At 39.8% G+C, this 17,682-nt stretch overlaps 1 protein-coding gene across 1 annotated transcript in view; it reads right to left on the reverse strand.

Moving 5' to 3' along the window:
* Positions 1 to 403: 403 nt before the first annotated feature.
* Positions 404 to 17,682, reverse strand: part of maneal (mannosidase endo-alpha like) — a 51,233-nt gene continuing 33,954 nt past the window's right edge. Inside the window, exons 3-4 of the mRNA XM_039740207.1 lie at positions 15,616 to 15,692; positions 404 to 2,048 (exon numbers count right to left, since the gene is read on the reverse strand). Of these exons, the coding sequence (XP_039596141.1) occupies positions 1,412 to 2,048; positions 15,616 to 15,692 (714 nt within the window). The 3' untranslated portion in view covers positions 404 to 1,411. The remainder of the gene's footprint in view (positions 2,049 to 15,615; positions 15,693 to 17,682) is intronic.

Genomic DNA, 17,682 nt, shown 5'->3' on the forward strand with positions numbered 1-17,682 from the left:
CCGTATTCTGTCCTTCAGGTCATCGATATCACAAACTTTCCTGCTATACACGTGCTCCTTCACCATACCCCATAAGCAGAAATCACAGGGTGTCAAATCAGGGGAGTGTGGAGGCCATGGCAATGGTCTACCACGACCTATCCATGGACCTGGAAAGGTGTTGTTGAGATAAAAATAATCCATTAGTGTTAACATAATTTTGACTCACCCTGTATTTTTGAGAAGAACCAGAAAGCCGGGGCACCTGTAGAAAACCAGCCATAACACATGAATAATAAAGCAGCTGCTATAAAGAATAATGCTCCTTGATTGGCTCCAGCAGACCCCCGTGACCCTGTATTTAGGATATAGCGGGTTGGGTAATGGATGGATGGATGGATGACAAAAAAAGATGAGGCCAACATAAAGGTAAATAACACTTTATTTTTAAAATTGTCCAATATATCATCTTTAGTTATATTTAAATAAGCTTATTTATTGATCTTCTCACAAAACTATTATAAATAACATTTTAAATACATTTTTTTAAATAGTATCCAGTGTTGGTACCAAAAACAAGAGTTAAGCTCAGAACCCTCAGCAACATTCAATAAATGACCGACACACTTCAGGGCGTTGCATTGAAATGCAGAGATGGTCAACTGTATGTCACAGCAATCCTTATACAAGAAACGTTACCTCGTTTGAAGAGCAAAAATAACCAAAGGTTAAGGAGTATTTGTTTTCAATGACGTTATTGTGATAAATACAAACGGGTAATACTGTATTGAATTATTATAATGCTGATTTCTCTTATTTGTTCACAGTAGATACCATTTTGTTTTTTTTTTTTACAACAGGTTAAATGTCTGCTAATTTGCTTTGCTTTGTTCAGATTTAGTAGCTCAAACAAATACTTTCATGATATAGAATAGTTTAAATGTCATTTTTCAATTGTGTACAAATACATTTCTATTAAATGTATCCATTTAAGGGATAACATACTGTAACTAAATGATCGCAGCTTTCGTTATCACATTTTCATATTTTATATTCTTTTCCTCAACAAAAACATGATTTTATACGTTAGCAGGCAAACTCTCGTCACTTGTTTCCTTGTGTCTCGGAAAAGCAGTTCAGTCCTTTTTTGCTCTTTTACTTAAGAGATTTTATAAAGACTGAAGTGGTAATGTCTTCTTATTGTTCTTCCACCACCCCACCTACTCTAATCATCGTAAAAGCATACAGACAATCTCAAAGGGCTGCATATATATTTCAGGCGCCATCATCTTCTTTGCAGGAGACTTCTTACTAAAGTTCCTGGTCTTCAAATTCTAGTTTTGCTGACGATCATTTCATACTACACAGCAAAATATCTGCTCTGGACACCCTGTCTGTTTTGCTTCTTTGAATTCTAACCAGATGTCTTTCTTTACATGAGCCATTGCTCCTTTTCTTTGTTGAACTGCTCGGCCCATTTGCGTGTGAGTTCCAGGTATAATTCTGGTTTGTGTGGCAGATAATCTAGATACATGCGCGTCTGCGTCTTTTTAGGCAGCGCTTTTTCAATCTGAGTTCCTTCGTGCCATTCGTTGAATGATGTTATGGTGACGATTTCTGGCCGTACCATGAGTGCAGCCTGAAGAGAGGTTTCATAGTATTTGCCGTTGACACGGTTTCTTGTATTGTGATTGTTCCACGGTCGTATACTTGTATCAATGTATCCTGGGCCAACACTAGGTATGAACATTAAGTTGTTTACATCACAGAATGTTTTGATAGCCTTCCAATTCTGGTGAGATGAGCCAAAAGAAAATCCATTGGATGCAAAATAGGTATACATGCCATCAAAACCTCCAGAAAGTATATCATGTTTGTGTTTTTCCTCCACAATTAGTGCAATGAAGACACCATCATATGGTGTGTTACGGATACTGTGGGATCCAGAGGAGGACAGAAGGTTTGCCCAAGATTCAGGTGGTGTTAAGTAGGAGTCATAAATGTAAAACAAAGGAAGGTTCTTGCCGGTGCTCGATTTGTATCGGTAGAAGGCTCCATGTTTTCCATATCTGTAAAATGAAACAATAGATGTAAAACATTGCAGGGAAAGTGGACAAATGGAGAAAATGGCAGGGCATGGGGCAAGAGAAACAAGGACAGAAGATGAAGATGAAAGTTAAAAAATCAGGCAAAATAGCAAAACCAGGAGATCTACATAAAACTAATTTTCTTAACAAAAATTTCTTGAACCCTAAGACGACAAAAAAAGCACCTACAAAGGTTTGATTTTTATCCATAATCTTGGACAAGCTGGATGTTCACAACATTGACCTTTATACCACTGTGATTAGTGTCGTGTGTTGTGACTTCCTTCTGTCAGGTGACAGCAACCACTCAAAGCCCTCAAGAAGCTTTAAAACAGGGGTGTCGAAAAACAACAACGTTTGCAGTTCTGCCCTCAGGCTGTAAAATGACCAGGCTGTCTGCTGAGCTTACTCTTGAGCATGCAAAGTACAGTTGGCCATGTGAGAAGCAACCACGTGGTAGGTGCGCAGACAGCGGCTGTGCGGAAAAAGGAAAGGGGACCAGGGGTGGCCCTTGTGCATCTCTGCCGTGAAATAAATAGTCTGTTAATGGAAATTAGGAATGAAACCGCCAAAAGGAGAGGTCAGTTCCGAGAGTTCCTTACGGCAAAATGGTGAGAACCGCCAAAAAAAAGACATTATTTTCGAAAGTTCATTACGGGGCACAGCATGAAATGAAACATACTTAACGTTTGTAAGTACAGTGTAAAGGATGAGCATAGGAAATTTGGGCTTCCCACGTATATTGGAAGTCGCAGAAACAGTGAAGAGGGGTTTCCCCTATCTATATATACAGTTTAGGGGGTAAACACCCGTTGCAATAGGACATGAAACATACCTAACTTTTGTAAGTACACTGCAAGGAATGAGCACGCAAAATTTCAGCTTCCCACCTATATGGACAGTGGGAGAATTAGTGATGAGTCAGTGAGGGCTTTGCCTTTTATATGTATAGACTAGCAAAATACCCGCGCTTCACAGCGGAGAAGTAGTGTGTTAAAGAAGTTATGAAAAACGAAAAGGAAATATTTTAAAAATAACGTAACATGATTGTCAATGTAATTGTTTTGTCACTGTTATGGGTGTTGCTGTCATATATATATATATATATATATATATATATATATATATATATATATACACACATATATAAACATATATACATATACATATATACATATACATATATACATATAAATATATATATCTATATACATATATATATCTATATATATATATATATATATATATATATATATATACACATACAGACACATATATATACATATGTATACAGATCTACATATATATATACATATCTACATATATATATCTATATATATATATATATATATATATATATATATATATATATATATATACACTACGCAGCGGCAAAGTACTGCCTTAAAATTTTTATTAAGAAGAAAATTAAACCTTTTTAAACTGAGGGAAAATATACCAATAATTATTTGCTAAGGATCTCTTTGTATACCACATTGTGAGATCGGCCCTCCAGTTGTAATATGAACAAGTTGTGCGCTGAGCTTACTCTTGAGCATGTAACGTACAGTTGGCCATGTGAACAGTAATCTTGTTTCAAATCTTAAATCTGCTGTCATAATCGGTTTGAGTTTCATGGTTTGTTTCAAGTGCGACAGTATTTGTAGGACTTGTGTTGAAGAGACATTCGGCATCTGTCAAGCGTTGTAAGTATACAACCTGTTTCATCGATAACTTCACATCCAGCTTTTGAGAATTTATACATTAATAAACATCAAAGTGTCTACTACTGAAATCGTCACCTGTCAATCTAAGATGTTTAAGAGGCATTGGCGGTTGTCAAAAGGCGTAAAATATTTGGCCATTTTGGTACACTTGAAAGCGACAACCAAACAATTCACCGGCAGCCATCAACTCACATGCAGATCCATAGGTGAAGGGCTTAAGCATTTCATTCGTATAGTGCTCCTGTGTAGTATAATTATCTCCTGTACCGTCATCAGTCCACACCTTGAACCTGTCCCAGTCATTCAATACATAAGACACAATGTTCCTCAAGAGTGAGCCTGATATGGCCGTGCAATATGTAACAAAGAGAATGGAAAAGATAGATGTTGTCACCGGGCATGGAAACCACTCGGTAAGTGACAGTTCTTTGATCGATGGTGATCACCTCGATAGACATGTTAATGGGGGTACGGTTGGAATGATAAAGTAAATGGGTACCTGAACAATGTAAAGTAAGTCTAAAATACCTACACAATAACTATAATCGTAATAAATGAACAATAAAACAGCGGAGAAGCCGTGGATTAAATAAAAAGGCTGTAGTTATCAGCAGTAAGATGTGAATCCCGTGGCGCAGCAAGGAAGGGAATGTAGAGACTGGAGCGACAGACGGCCTTATATAGGCAGGCAGCCAATAACGTGGGAGGCGTTGGGATGGGGGACCCAACAGCACCTCACACAGTGACCGAGCTGCAGGCTATGGACGTATATATGTACGTAAGTAGGATTCAGTTAGCGTTGGGAACCCGCGTACCAAATTTCTTGAAGATGAGCCCATAAGTAACAAAGACCGTTGAAAAGTTCAATATGGCGGCCAACAGTGGCATCATACCACCGAAATAAGTACCAGATTTCAGCCTTCTACCTACACGGGAAGTTGGAGAATTAGTGACGTTTGGAAAGTTCAATATGGCGGCTGACAGTGGCGTCATACCACCGAAATAAGTACGTACATCGGTTTTGGTTAGCGCAGCGAAGTCACCTACCAAATTTCGTGAAGATGGGGCTATAAATAAGAAAGTTCAACATGGCGGACATTGTCAACCGTTATCGACCGTTATGACCGTTACGCGTAGAATTTCGAAATGAAACCTGATTAACTTTTGTAAGTAAGCTGTAAGGAATAAGCCTGCCAAATTTCGGGAAGTTGGAGAATAAGTGATGAGTGAGTGAGTGAGTGAGTCAGAGAGGGCTTTGCCTTTTATTAGTATAGATTAACAATGTTAAAAAAACTGTTATAATTCAGCAGGAAACCCTCCCCTTTTGCTTGTTCTGTTCAATGTTTATGTTAACATTGTTGATTATTTAGTTTATTTAGATTCATGTGGAATGTCTTTTGTGAGTGGTTCCTCAAGAGGCAGGACGGACGGTCATTCCATCACACCCAGAAGTGCTGCTGGAAATACACCATCAAGCACCTGGAGGACTTCCGGGGCTGTTAGAAAAGGGGCCAGCAGACACTATTCGGTGATTCGGGAGGAGGGAGACGAAGTTTGCCAAGGAGGAGTGGAGGAGAAAGAAAAGAATTGTGTGTGTTTGTGCTTAGTGGGACTGTGTTGTGCCTGTGGGAAATGGGCCAGGCGTTTCCCACGAGGTGAACAGTTATGTTTTTATAAGTGCCTCCTGTGTCCTGTCTGTGTTGGTTTGAGTGGCTGCTATGCCTTTTACACTTGTCACAATGGTTTTACCATATTGTTTGGGACTTATTGTGCTTTTGGACTCTGAAGTTCATATCAAAAATAAAACCAAAATACCCAAAATGTAAAATGAAAAAAAACGCAAAACCTTAAAACACTAAGAGAAACATATATTAAATACAAAATTAAGTATAAGGTTGAATCATAAATCTGTTAAATCATAACATTAAAAATCTGTATGTTTGTGTGTATGAAATAAACATGTAGATTCAGTTTGTAGCACTCTGGTGAGCTTTGAAAGGAACATTTTACCCAAGATTTACAATTTTACAGTCATTTTCTTATCTTGAGAATCAGTGGAAAAGAAGAATTTTTAGCATTCAGTAGTTCTTTCATTTTCTAAGTTTATACCTGAACCTTGTAACATTTACAGTGTACCTCAAGGTCTGTTGAACGCTGGGAAGTTAAATCAAAAGATCTCCACAAATCTTCTTATTGGTTATCTAAAATAATTGAGGATTTCTGCAAGTCACAGAATTAACAGTATACTAATATATGTCAAACTTGAAAATAGTCCTTCACTGAAGGGTTGCCACGGCTTTATTTATGCTGCAGGAAGATGATGGCGTTTGATGCAGTGCTGTGTTGAACAGTCCCCAAGAACTGTATGTGCCGATGTTGTTTTAGAATGTTAAGGATGTGTTTTGCTCGCACCAGGTTCTCAGTTTGTAACCTCATGCATCCAAAGTTAAAATTGGTATTTACATATTGTACGATATTTTGAATGAAAGTTCAAGATGATAAACAAAGATATGTTTTAATTTAACAACAGAGCCCATATTAGTGGTGGGCACTTTAAAAAATGCCCAACTTGTAGCAATTGACTTTCTATAAATTTCATCTCCTTTGGACATTACATTGAATTTATTTCTTTCACTATAAATACTAGCAAGGTAAACTGAACATGGATGCGACTTTCTGGAACACTTTTGCATTGCTGTCTGATTTGGAGCAAATGCTACCGTATTTCATCTCTTCTACCTTGTGATCAGGATTCTGATTTGGTTCATGAACACTTGCACCTGGATGCTTCTGATAGATCCCGTTTTGTAGTGTAAATGTGTCTAATAATTCTTTGAAGACCAGGAGGTAGCGGAGTGCACTGACTCTTTCTCTCGCTATTCTGTAGACCCTTCATGGGAAATTTCATCTGGCCCTGATGACGTAATTCCTGGTTCTGGCCCCTTTGACGTCACTTCCTGGTGTGAGCCTATGGATGAAGACCCTTTCGGTTCCTGCCCCTTTGAGGTCACATCCTATACTGGCCTTTAAAGCTGCCACCTTTCCTCCATCCCCTCAGTTTTGTTTTGGACTCCAATCTGTACACATCAGTTCAAACCTTTAAACCATTTTGCAGCCAGGGAATAATATAACAACTAATAGCCTACATTGACCCAATAAATCTACTCCGTTACAGTTATTTTGTAATAATTTTACACACACTTTACATGCTATTTTTCAAACAGATATGTCTTGACATTTCTTGAGTAGAGGCATTCCAGCAAAAAAGTGCCAGTCCCATCTTTCTTATAACTACCCATGTGTGGTACCCACTGCTGACTTTCACTCATGAAGTTGGAAGTGATGGCTGAGAAAAGTTTATAAACTTTTGCTTTCCTGGAGAATGGAGATAACAAACTTTCTGACAGAAATACATGTAAGTGTCTATGGAGAACAATGCTGGACTACAGCAAACGATAAACTCCAGTTCACACGTCAGGTCTTCTAATCATATGCTGCCAATGAGCGAAACGCATCTTGTGAAATAAATACGTCTGGAAACTCGGAGCAGTGCACACACATGAGTCATATTTACATGGAAATGTGCTTTTGAGTTGAAGACAGAACACATGACAAATAAATGAGGGGAAGAGGCAGCTCTTTGTTCTGCTAGCAAGGATTAGCTGGAACGAATAAAGTGAGCAGAAGATAAGACACATTTAGTACCCAATGCAATGAAAATGAAAATGACAAAACCTGGAAAATTAAGCAAGAATCTGTAATAAGTGTATATGTTTAATATGTCTGTGTTCTGTACCAAAAATATTTTATAAATCAGCTTCTTTTCACATGTACAGCTAACACAAGGCCAGATTTAGCACTTAGGGGCTCATCATTTAGAACTGCTAGGCAAGCATTAGTACTGGACAACTACGAAAATGGGCATTGTACTATTTCTGTGTGTCAGAGTCAGCATGACATTTGATCTTCTTTTCCTTGTTTGGAATGGCATGATTTACCTAAGTGGGGGCCTGCACATGGAGAAAGGGTATAAAACCATGGAACACTGCCTGGCACACCTTTGAAGCCGACAGACGGATGGGAGATAATGTCATCCGATCCTGAAAATCCTTCCAGCGCTGAGACAAAGATGGCAGACTGTATACCAGTGGTTCTCAAACTGTGGGGTGTACCCCCCGAAGCTGTACAAGGGGAGGGCGTCGATTAAATGAACAAAACATCAAAATTAATTTTTTACATTTTTATTTTAAATTTAAATTTTGCAAGCATATAATTACAACGAATGCATTATAACTAAGATTATAATAAAACATTTCTAAGGCCTAGATCTAATGACTAATATGTGCCTGCTTTAATGTACACAGCCTGTCCAGGTTTGGTTTGATATTTGAGATAGACACTCTGAGCTCCTCTTCTATTTGAAGTTTGTTTCTATGATGAGCGGCGCCACTGCTGCTGCATTTATAGTCGCGTATTTTCAATGCAGAAAGTTCGAGACGTATCGGTATCTGTCGCGAACATTCGGGTAACAGTAGATCATGTGATAATGCGGTGCAACTGCACCACATTGGCAGCGTAGCCAATATTTCCAATTTGAGTTAAATAATTTACTGTGTATTGGGTTATTTTCATGATACAACTAACAGTGGTATAATATTTGTGGGACGAAAATACGTTCGCCTCGCACAGATTGACTTCAAAAGTGTCCTCATTTACGAGATATTTAAAACTTAAAACATATTTAATCGTTTCTTTACATAAAAAAATTAAATAAGAATAAATATTTTATTCTTTGTTTTTGGGATTAGAATTACTACCAAAAACCACACAAGGCATCCTAACAGTTATTAAAGCACTTAAAAAAAAATTGCAAATATTTCATCGAAGTTAGCTGAACACATGCAAATCTTATGGAAGTAAAAATGTTAGGACACCGCACGAGTATCATACCTTTGTTAGTTGTATCATGCGTTATTCTCATCTATCTTGTATTATGCAGGGGGCACATAATTATTCCAGGTAGAAAAGGGGGGGGGGAGCGAAATACGAAAGTTTGAGAACCGCTGCTGTATACATTGAGCCCCCACTTCAATGATAGTCTTGCCATTGGCTTCCTCGTCTGTAATGCCACATAAATCGTCATTAAAGAAAGCAAAGTTATTTTCTCTTATGTGATTTTGTACCGCCGTATCACTAAGGGAGGGGTATTGCCACTTTATAATATATCTATTTAGGTTCAGGTTACTTAAGACGCCACAACTAAAAAAGGAAGCTAGCGCCCCATGGAGGAAAAACAGTCAAAAGTACAGATCAAGAGTTCAAAACCAGAGAGGTACTTTTAGAAAGCAAAAATCGATGAGGAAACAACATTAACTGCTGAGCTGTCAGCACATTGCATCATGACATCAAGGTCGCAACCTCAGAGGACACGCCCCCTTAGATACCAAAAGACGCCTCCTGACAACGAGTCCATAAAGCGGTGTCAGCCAGCACTGAGACAAAATGGTGTTAGAAACAGTACAAAATAAAATAAACTCTAAAGTAGTTAAATTCAGGGCGAATGAACACCATAATTAGAAAGTGTAACCTTGATAAACACCAATCAGATAATACAAACAAGCCTCCGTAAGGTAAGAGTTGAATATGATCGTAAACGGTCGTCATCTCAAATACATGATCACGTGTAAATGCGTTTTCTGTGTGCGCCCTGCTCCCGTGTCCTGCAAGTTTTTATTTACCAATATTTCAGCAAATAAAATGCATGCCTTTTGCAATCTGTGAGCATACAACTGGATGACTTGTTGTATGAATTATGTGGGATGAGATTTTTTTCACGCTTGTTTGCTGTGGTCCAGCGTTAGTCTCCATAGATGCCCATTCTACATTCTCAATGAAAACATGGCATTAAAATTTGTTTCTGCCATCGCCACAAACTACACATCAACAAAAATAATCTTGGATGGTGTATTGCTTAAACTATGGCGCCTTTTCATCACTTCTACATATTATTCTGTACAAACTGTAATAGCTTAAAAGTGATCATCTGAAGGATTGTGTCACTTGAAAGTAGCAAAGCAGTTCATAAAATGTAGCAGTCTATTCCTTTAAAAGACAGAAAAGATGTCAAGGTCACTCCAAATCTAACAAATTATTGCTTATATGCATTCTACAATCTTAAAATATACTGTACTTTGCTAAGAGGGCCATTTGTAGTGTTGCAGGTTTTACTGGGCTGAAGATAAATTTGATGCCTCAAACAAAGTGGCATATTGACATGCCATCAGCCCGTACATTACAGCTGATTTATCAGCCTGTCACGGCTTGAGTTGTGATCAGGCATACAAGAGCATTGTCCATTAATAACGCAGAAAGCCACCGACGTCTGGCTTCTCCATACATCATCATCTTTCAGTAGAACAAGTTCCTCGGCTGCTGCTGCTGCCATAAAAATTAAACTGAAGAGTTGCATTTACAAAGACAGGCCTTGCTGTTCATATTAGGTGCTGCATGTAGTGCTAACTAAAAAGAGACTAAAACACACATCATATTTGACAAAAGACTATGCATTTTTGAAAATTTCTGCTGCCACAGGCCTTGGCTTGTTATACAGTAGCTACGTGTAATTGTACACATGTGATGAAGAGAGGCGTGAGTGCATCCCCTTTAAAATGTCATGGTTTAAGATCCTATGTCTAATAAATATCACATGAGATTTGCACTTAAAAATAATAATGAAATGACACCAAGCTTAGCATCAATACCTTTGAATTGAATGTTTTTTGCAATAACTGATCAGTCTGTGATGCCAGATGTAACAAATATTGCTTTAATTTTTCTAACTTGACTGCTTTAACTCTGACATGTTTGAGGGCTTTCTTGACTTTTGGTATATCAATGGGGTTTATATCTGGACTCTGGCTAAAATAAATTCATTTTTACCATTGTTGTTGTGCTTTGGAGCGTACTACTCTTTTGAATCCATGTTTGGTTTGATTCTAATGTTTTTCTACTATAACAGTGTGCTCTACTGTGGAATTTAAGTTGTCCGAGTCACAAAGCAGTACATTCCTACCACACCTCAGTTGTCACTATTATGGACACTTAAAAAATGGGATCAGAGAGATGAAATTAATTGCAGGACCAAGTGCACATCCTAGCCATGAGAACATTCTGAAGCAAATCCAAACTCTTGGATGCCTGATGTTGTACATCTTAAACAGTCAGGGAGTGAAGTCATTAGAAGATCAGAAACATTTTCATGAGAAAAGGCCATTCAGCTCAACACAGCTTGTCAATCCTATCCACCTAATTTCTCCAAAATAACATCAAGTCTGGTTTTGCAGTTCCATAAAGTCCTATTGTCTACCTCACTATTTCAAGCATGTCGCCTCTTAATCAATATATGTTAATATTAATCAATATTACCGGAGGAGGTCTGTAATTTTAGTCCCATCTGAATCACTCAAATGATGGAATTTTACTGACGACATGTCAGCTGACACAGAACACCTTAAACCTGGGGTTATTTTTTTTTGAACATTGTATAGAAGGTAAAGGAGTCCATAATCTTTACAGAGATGTGAATGCACAGTGCGTAAGCAGTTACTGACTAAAATTAGAGGTCCTCAGGAATTCGTTACGTCACATGCCTCCTGTCTGAATCTTGCTGATTAATGGAATGAATTTTGACATTTTTCATAATGACCTGTAGGTGCTTTAAGAATATGATGAGATCTTTGTTAGGACGGCTATTCTTTGGTAGATTATCAAAACATTAGAATTTTCTCTAAGTTTAGCATAATTTCCTTTCCTTGAAGTAGTTGACTTTACGTTGTTTGGAAATGGTTGTATATCCTAAATCGATAAACTGAAACATTTCCTTCGAAGACTGAAGTACTAGGTTGTTGTACCGTGTTAGCCATTATGAATGTAGAGAAAAGCCAAGCAAAATGACACCTTTTATTGGCTAACTAAAAAGATTACAATATGCAAGCTTTCGAGGCAACTCAGGCCCCTTCTTCAGGCAAGATGTAATATTGTAATCTTTTTAGTTAGCCAATAAAAGGTGTCATTTTGCCTGGCTTCGAAGACTGACAATTTTTTAAATTTGGATCTAAAGTGAAAGGAAAAACTGATTAGCAAATAAATATGTATTTTCTAGTTTCTGATTTTAGATGCGAATATCCATCCATCCGTCCATTTTCCAACCCACTGAATCCGAACACCGGGTCACGGGGGTCTGCTGGAGCCAATCCCAGCCAACACAGGGCACAAGGCAGGAACCAATCCTGGGCAGGGTGCCAACCCACCGCAGGACACACACAAACACACCCACACACCAAGCACACACTAGGGCCAATAATCCCTGTTAATGGGGCGGCACGGTGGCGCAGTGGTAGCGCTGCTGCCTCACTGTACGGAGACCTGGGTTCACTTCCCGGGTTTTCCCTGCATGGAGTTTGCATGTTCTCCCCGTGTCTGCGTGGGTTTCCTCCCACAGTCCAAGTGCATTTCCGATCCTAAATTGTCCCCAGTGTGTGCTTGGTGTGTGGGTGTGTGTGCCCTGCGGTTGGCAGGCGCCCTGCCTGGGATTTGTTCCTGCTTTGCGCCCAGTGCTGGCTGGGATTGGCTCCCGTGACCCTGTGTTAGGATAAAAAGGGTTGGAAAATGGATGGATGGATAATTCCTGTTAATTAGGTAAGTATTAGTACACTATTTAAACAGGTGGGACAGGTGATTTTGGGAGCTCCATTCCCTCTCTTTTTCAGATTACAATCCTAAGGCATTACCACTACCAACTACCCCATGTTGGAAGATTTGTTTTTTTCAGTAGAGCTGGATTTGCCAGTGGAACCTGAAGTGCAGTCTTCACACTCCTGCTAGGGCTAAAACTAGTTATTCACTCTGGTATTGATGGTTTCTACTGCTGCTCAACACGACTAGCCTCCCTTTTTCGCTTTTCCCCCACACTGCCCCTACATTTTTAATCTTCAAAATGGAGAGTTTTGAAAACTCTCGCCAGAGCCTTATACTTCTGAAAATGTTGGCTTGTCGTTACAAGACGGTTGGGTGAAAACATATTTTTGAAATCCTAGATTCTAATCCCGCTAATTAGCTTGTTACGTAGCCATTCCCTGATTGAATCCTGTGCATTACAATCTTTAATTGGTCACCCTTATACCCCAACATGGCGGACACAGAAGAGTTGTTTCCATTGGGGTGTGTTGTGTTGTTTGCCTCTATGCATCTAAATTGTGTTTTGTACAGTTTAAATGCTGCATATGTGTGCAAAAGGCAAATAATTTACCGTTCATTACAGTCTGGTGATAAATCCCATGGCCAGCAGCATACTCCGTCCTTTCAAGGATTTATCCTCTGATGTGCGGATTGTGCGGATGCCCTGTGCGTCATGTGCGATTCTGGTTATTCAGTTTGTACTTTTATAAACAATGTGAATATGATAGTGTGGCAGAAAATCATTTTTGTTTAAAAATATCATTTTGAAATAAAAACATAGTAGTGTGGAAATAGCCATAGTAAGCTTTTGTGACTTAACATCAAACATTAGATTGACATTGAAATATGGAGGCACAGAGTATTAATCAAACAACTCAGAAATTGTCAAAAGACTTTGCTTGTTAACTGGACTGTATGAGTGCTAAGGAGCTTCAGCACAATCCAGCATTGTGGAAGTATGAAAACTGAAAACCAAAGTGGAGACAGCAATAATAAAAGCTATGCTGCTATATGGTCAAATGTCTTCATATTAGTTGAATTGCCTGATCATGCTGAGACAGACTATGCCCCCCAGACCGTACTAAATTGGATTAAGCAGTTTTGAGTTTGTGCTGCTTGCTTTGGACAAAGATGAGGCCAGATAGACTTAAGAATGAATACAGCGGCAGGGAATAAATGATTGCTTTTAAGGGTAAACCCAAAACAGTTTATATGTCAAAATATATAGTAATTCAGGCCAGGTTAGGGAGCATGCCCTGGTACAATGCGTTGCCGCACCCTCCACATGACAAAAGAAATGACCCTCTATCTGATGCAGCCAGGTGTTATGTGGGTGTCCCCTTGGCCTGGCCCAGTCACTCGGGTCCTCAGAAATGAGGATCCAGTGAGCCGCATCACTCTTGGGGAATCGTGCCACATGGCCATAGTGCCATAACTGAGGCTCCCTCACAATGCAGGTAATGTGCCTCATTCGGGACTCTGTGAGCGACCAGTCATTCGACAGAAAGTCAAACCAGTGGTACCCAAGGATTCACCGAAGAGACACAATACTGAAGGAGTCCAGTCTTTGTCTCAGGTCACTGGATAATGCCCATGTCTCATAACCGTATAGAAAGACAGGAAGCACCAGGACTCTAAAGACATGGATCTTTGTCCTTTTGCAGAGATATCAGGAGTGCCACACACCCCTTTCCAGTGACCTTTATGACCCCCATGCTCTCCCAGTCCATCTGCTGACTTTCAGGCAGAGTGATGACTCTGAGGCTAGGGATCTGTACTGGCAATCGGAAGGTTGCCGGTTCGAACCCCGTAAATGCCAATAGGTACTCTGCTCTGTTGGGCCCTTGAGCAAGGCCCTTAACCTGCAATTGCTGAGCGCTTTGAGTAGTGAGAAAAGCACTATATACAGTAAATGCAAAGAATTATTATTATTATTTATAGGAAGAGTCACCAGAGACATGAATGTCATTGCCGAGGTAAGTAAACCTCTCGACAAGATTGACACTCTTTCCACAGACAGACACACTGCTGATGGCTATGACCAAGAAGTCATTAAAGGCCTGGATCTTCTGTTTTTATCCAGGATGCTCGTAAGCCCAGATACTCAGACTCTTCGTTCAGTCTCTCGAGAGCCCCGATCAGAGCCTCCATTGACTCTGTGAAAATCACAGCATTATCAGCAAAGTCAAGATCAGTGAATCTTTCTTTACCAACAGATGCCCCACAGCCGCTGGACCCCACGACCCTGTCCAGCACAAAGTCCATGCAAGCAATGAACAGAGTAGGAGCAAGAACACACTCCTGATGAACCCGAGAATCAACTGGGAAAAACACAGAGGTTCTGCCTCCACTCTGCACAGCACTCACAGTACCAGTGTATAGTAATAGTAGTATTAGAATAATAATTAATAAACAAAAAATAAGAAGTTATCCCAAAAAAGTCAAAAAGCAATATATTGTTGTTACCAAATTAAACACTAAAGATCTTTGTTTTTGGAGATACTCTAGAGCTTCATATCATTGGGACGTTCCTTTGTTTTTATCCAAAGCTCAATGCTCCCCACTAAAAGCACGTCATCTTCTATTGGTGAGGCGATGATATCACACACAACACATCATTGGCACAAGCGACTTGCAATGGGCATTATTTACTATAAACAATATGGTGGCAGAATGTACAAATGGTGCTGCCAACAGAAAAACAGTGTGATGAAGTTACAAAATAACACAAAATAACAGTACAAATAGCAGTAAATATTATTTAAAAAGTTAAAAAAGTTAAGGGGTTCCTGACTGAATGTAATGTAATGTTGCTAGTTTCATCATAGTCAGGTTTATTTTGGTTTAAGTAGAGCCATGCTGATCTTATCTTCAGGTATCATTGTGCTAATGAAACATTGAAGACGTATCTCATTATTTTTTAAGCATGTCTTGCTTTCAAGGCTCGGTTTACTACTAGCACATTCCCCAATGCTAAAACTACTAGATGAATAATGAATGAGCTCAGAAATCAAGAATTAGAAATAATAAATACAGTATCATGTCTGCAATGTTTTATGAATTCATTGACATTAAAAATGACTTACTTGTCTATAATATATCTGATGTTGTCATGGACAGTACGGTCAGTCCTTCCCTTGTATGGCTGGATGTGAAATGCCACCTGTAATAACATTTTTGTGTTAGACATGGAGGAGGTCTGTTAAAGATCACTACATATGCTAAAATATTCTGTCATGTAAGAAGAAGCAGACCAGTTTCATTAGCAACGGTCGGTAACAATCCTTCATTGCTATTTTTCCAGTTTCATCTCACCAGAAAAGCAAATAACTTGCTAATAACTATTGCAAACTATTTGGCACAATATCACTATATGAAAGGCAGTTGGAAAAATAAAAGACTCTAAAAGTTCACAAAATGACTTCACAGAGCAGAAATTTTAAGTAAAAATATAGGCTTTTAGAATTTTAATTAAAATGAGAAGAGCACTGCTAACAATGTAAAACAAAATCAATACTATAAATCAAACAAAACAACAACATGCAGCATCACCCAGGGGACAGACCCTTCTTGTAAAACCCCCAATATTTGTTCTGTTTGGTTAAGGCCGATCTTTTATGATCTGAAGGACAAACAAGCATTTGTCGCATGTGACATTTACCAGAATAATGGCTCACTGCTAAAATTACCAACATTCCCGAGGCTAACAAGCAAGCCATGATAAAATGAATGGCTTTTTCTTCTAAACGCCATGCAAATGTGACCAGTATGCTTTTTGACTAGAGTGAGGGCAAAGGAGTTTGGGGTTTCTTTTCTAAAAGGCCATTCTAATTGAGCTGGTGGATACACGTTTCATGAGATGGTTACCTACCACTGTGCCTGCTGCTGCTGTGCCTGATACCAAAGTGTCTGTTCACTCCTAAAGCAAAACCTGCCATTTACTACACTACAGAGGTTGAGGTCTGGGCCAGTATAACTGTATAAATATACATATAAATATACGTATTTTAGCGCCCGACTTGGCACAGACTCACACTGAGGCACGTGTAAAAACACAAAAAGACACCTGTTTTGGCACCACCACTCCTCCCTGGCAACCTTGTCCTCTTCCTCCCGATTCAGACTCCTGAGTGGTGGTTGCTGGCCCTTTTAATAGCCCATCCAGAAGTGCTCCAGGTGCTTGATCACCTGTTTCTGATTGCACTTCCGGGCGAGGCTGTATAGTTGTCCAGGCTGGCTCAGGGACTCATGCAGCACCCCCTGGCAGCCACCCCAGATCCCAAAAGGGTTGGGGGAGAACTCCATCCCCCATGGAGCCCTGCGGGAAACTGAGGCACCATCATCAGCCAGGGAGGCTGCCACCAAGTGCCCTGCGGGGAGGTACTGAGACGCCCATGGTTGCTCCCTTGGGACATATGTAGAAGGGGCATCCCGGCAGGGCATGGGATCCGGCTGCCCGCCACAATATATATATATAGTAACGGAACACCCCTGTAGCAGAAGGACGGGAGAAGAGACAGTGTTCTGGGCACTAGAGAGCAGCTGCCCTGGCTTGCTGTACGGCCACGGGTTTGGAGCTTAGAAGCTTCACTCTGCCACCAGAGGGTGCCTGGAGAGCTATGGAGCCCTTAATTGCAGCATCTCTACCACACCCAGAAGTACTGCCAGAACTGGGTCAACGAGCACCTGGAGCACTTCCAGGTACATTATAAAAGGCCAGAGGCCAGAGTTCAGTGGAAGAGGACCAAGGCTGCTGGAGGAGAAGTGGTGGCGTGAAAGGGCTGTGAGGAAGGAAGGAAGGAAGGAAGGACTGTGCTGTTAGGGTGGGAAGCAGGGGGAAGCCATCCCCACATAAAAATAAAGGTGTGTTGCACCTGCACTTGTGTCCGTGCCTGTCTGTGTCAGGTAGGGTGGCTGGTACACCCCTTGATGGTCCACAATATATACATATAAATATAGCTAGAAATCTAAAAAGGGAGAAAATATAATGGAACATTGCAATGTGGTCAGAAAAAAGTACCAATGATCTCTGATTTTGCACACATACAAGTTTGACTGGACACACATTTAACTGGGACTCAGTGCAAGTAAAATTCAAGGCCAATACTAGCAGACATCTGGACATGAAGCCAGCATATGCAGGCTTGAAAATA

The sequence above is a fragment of the Polypterus senegalus genome, chromosome 17 (assembly GCF_016835505.1).
Source record: "Polypterus senegalus isolate Bchr_013 chromosome 17, ASM1683550v1, whole genome shotgun sequence".
Taxonomy (NCBI): Eukaryota; Metazoa; Chordata; class Cladistia; order Polypteriformes; family Polypteridae; genus Polypterus; species Polypterus senegalus.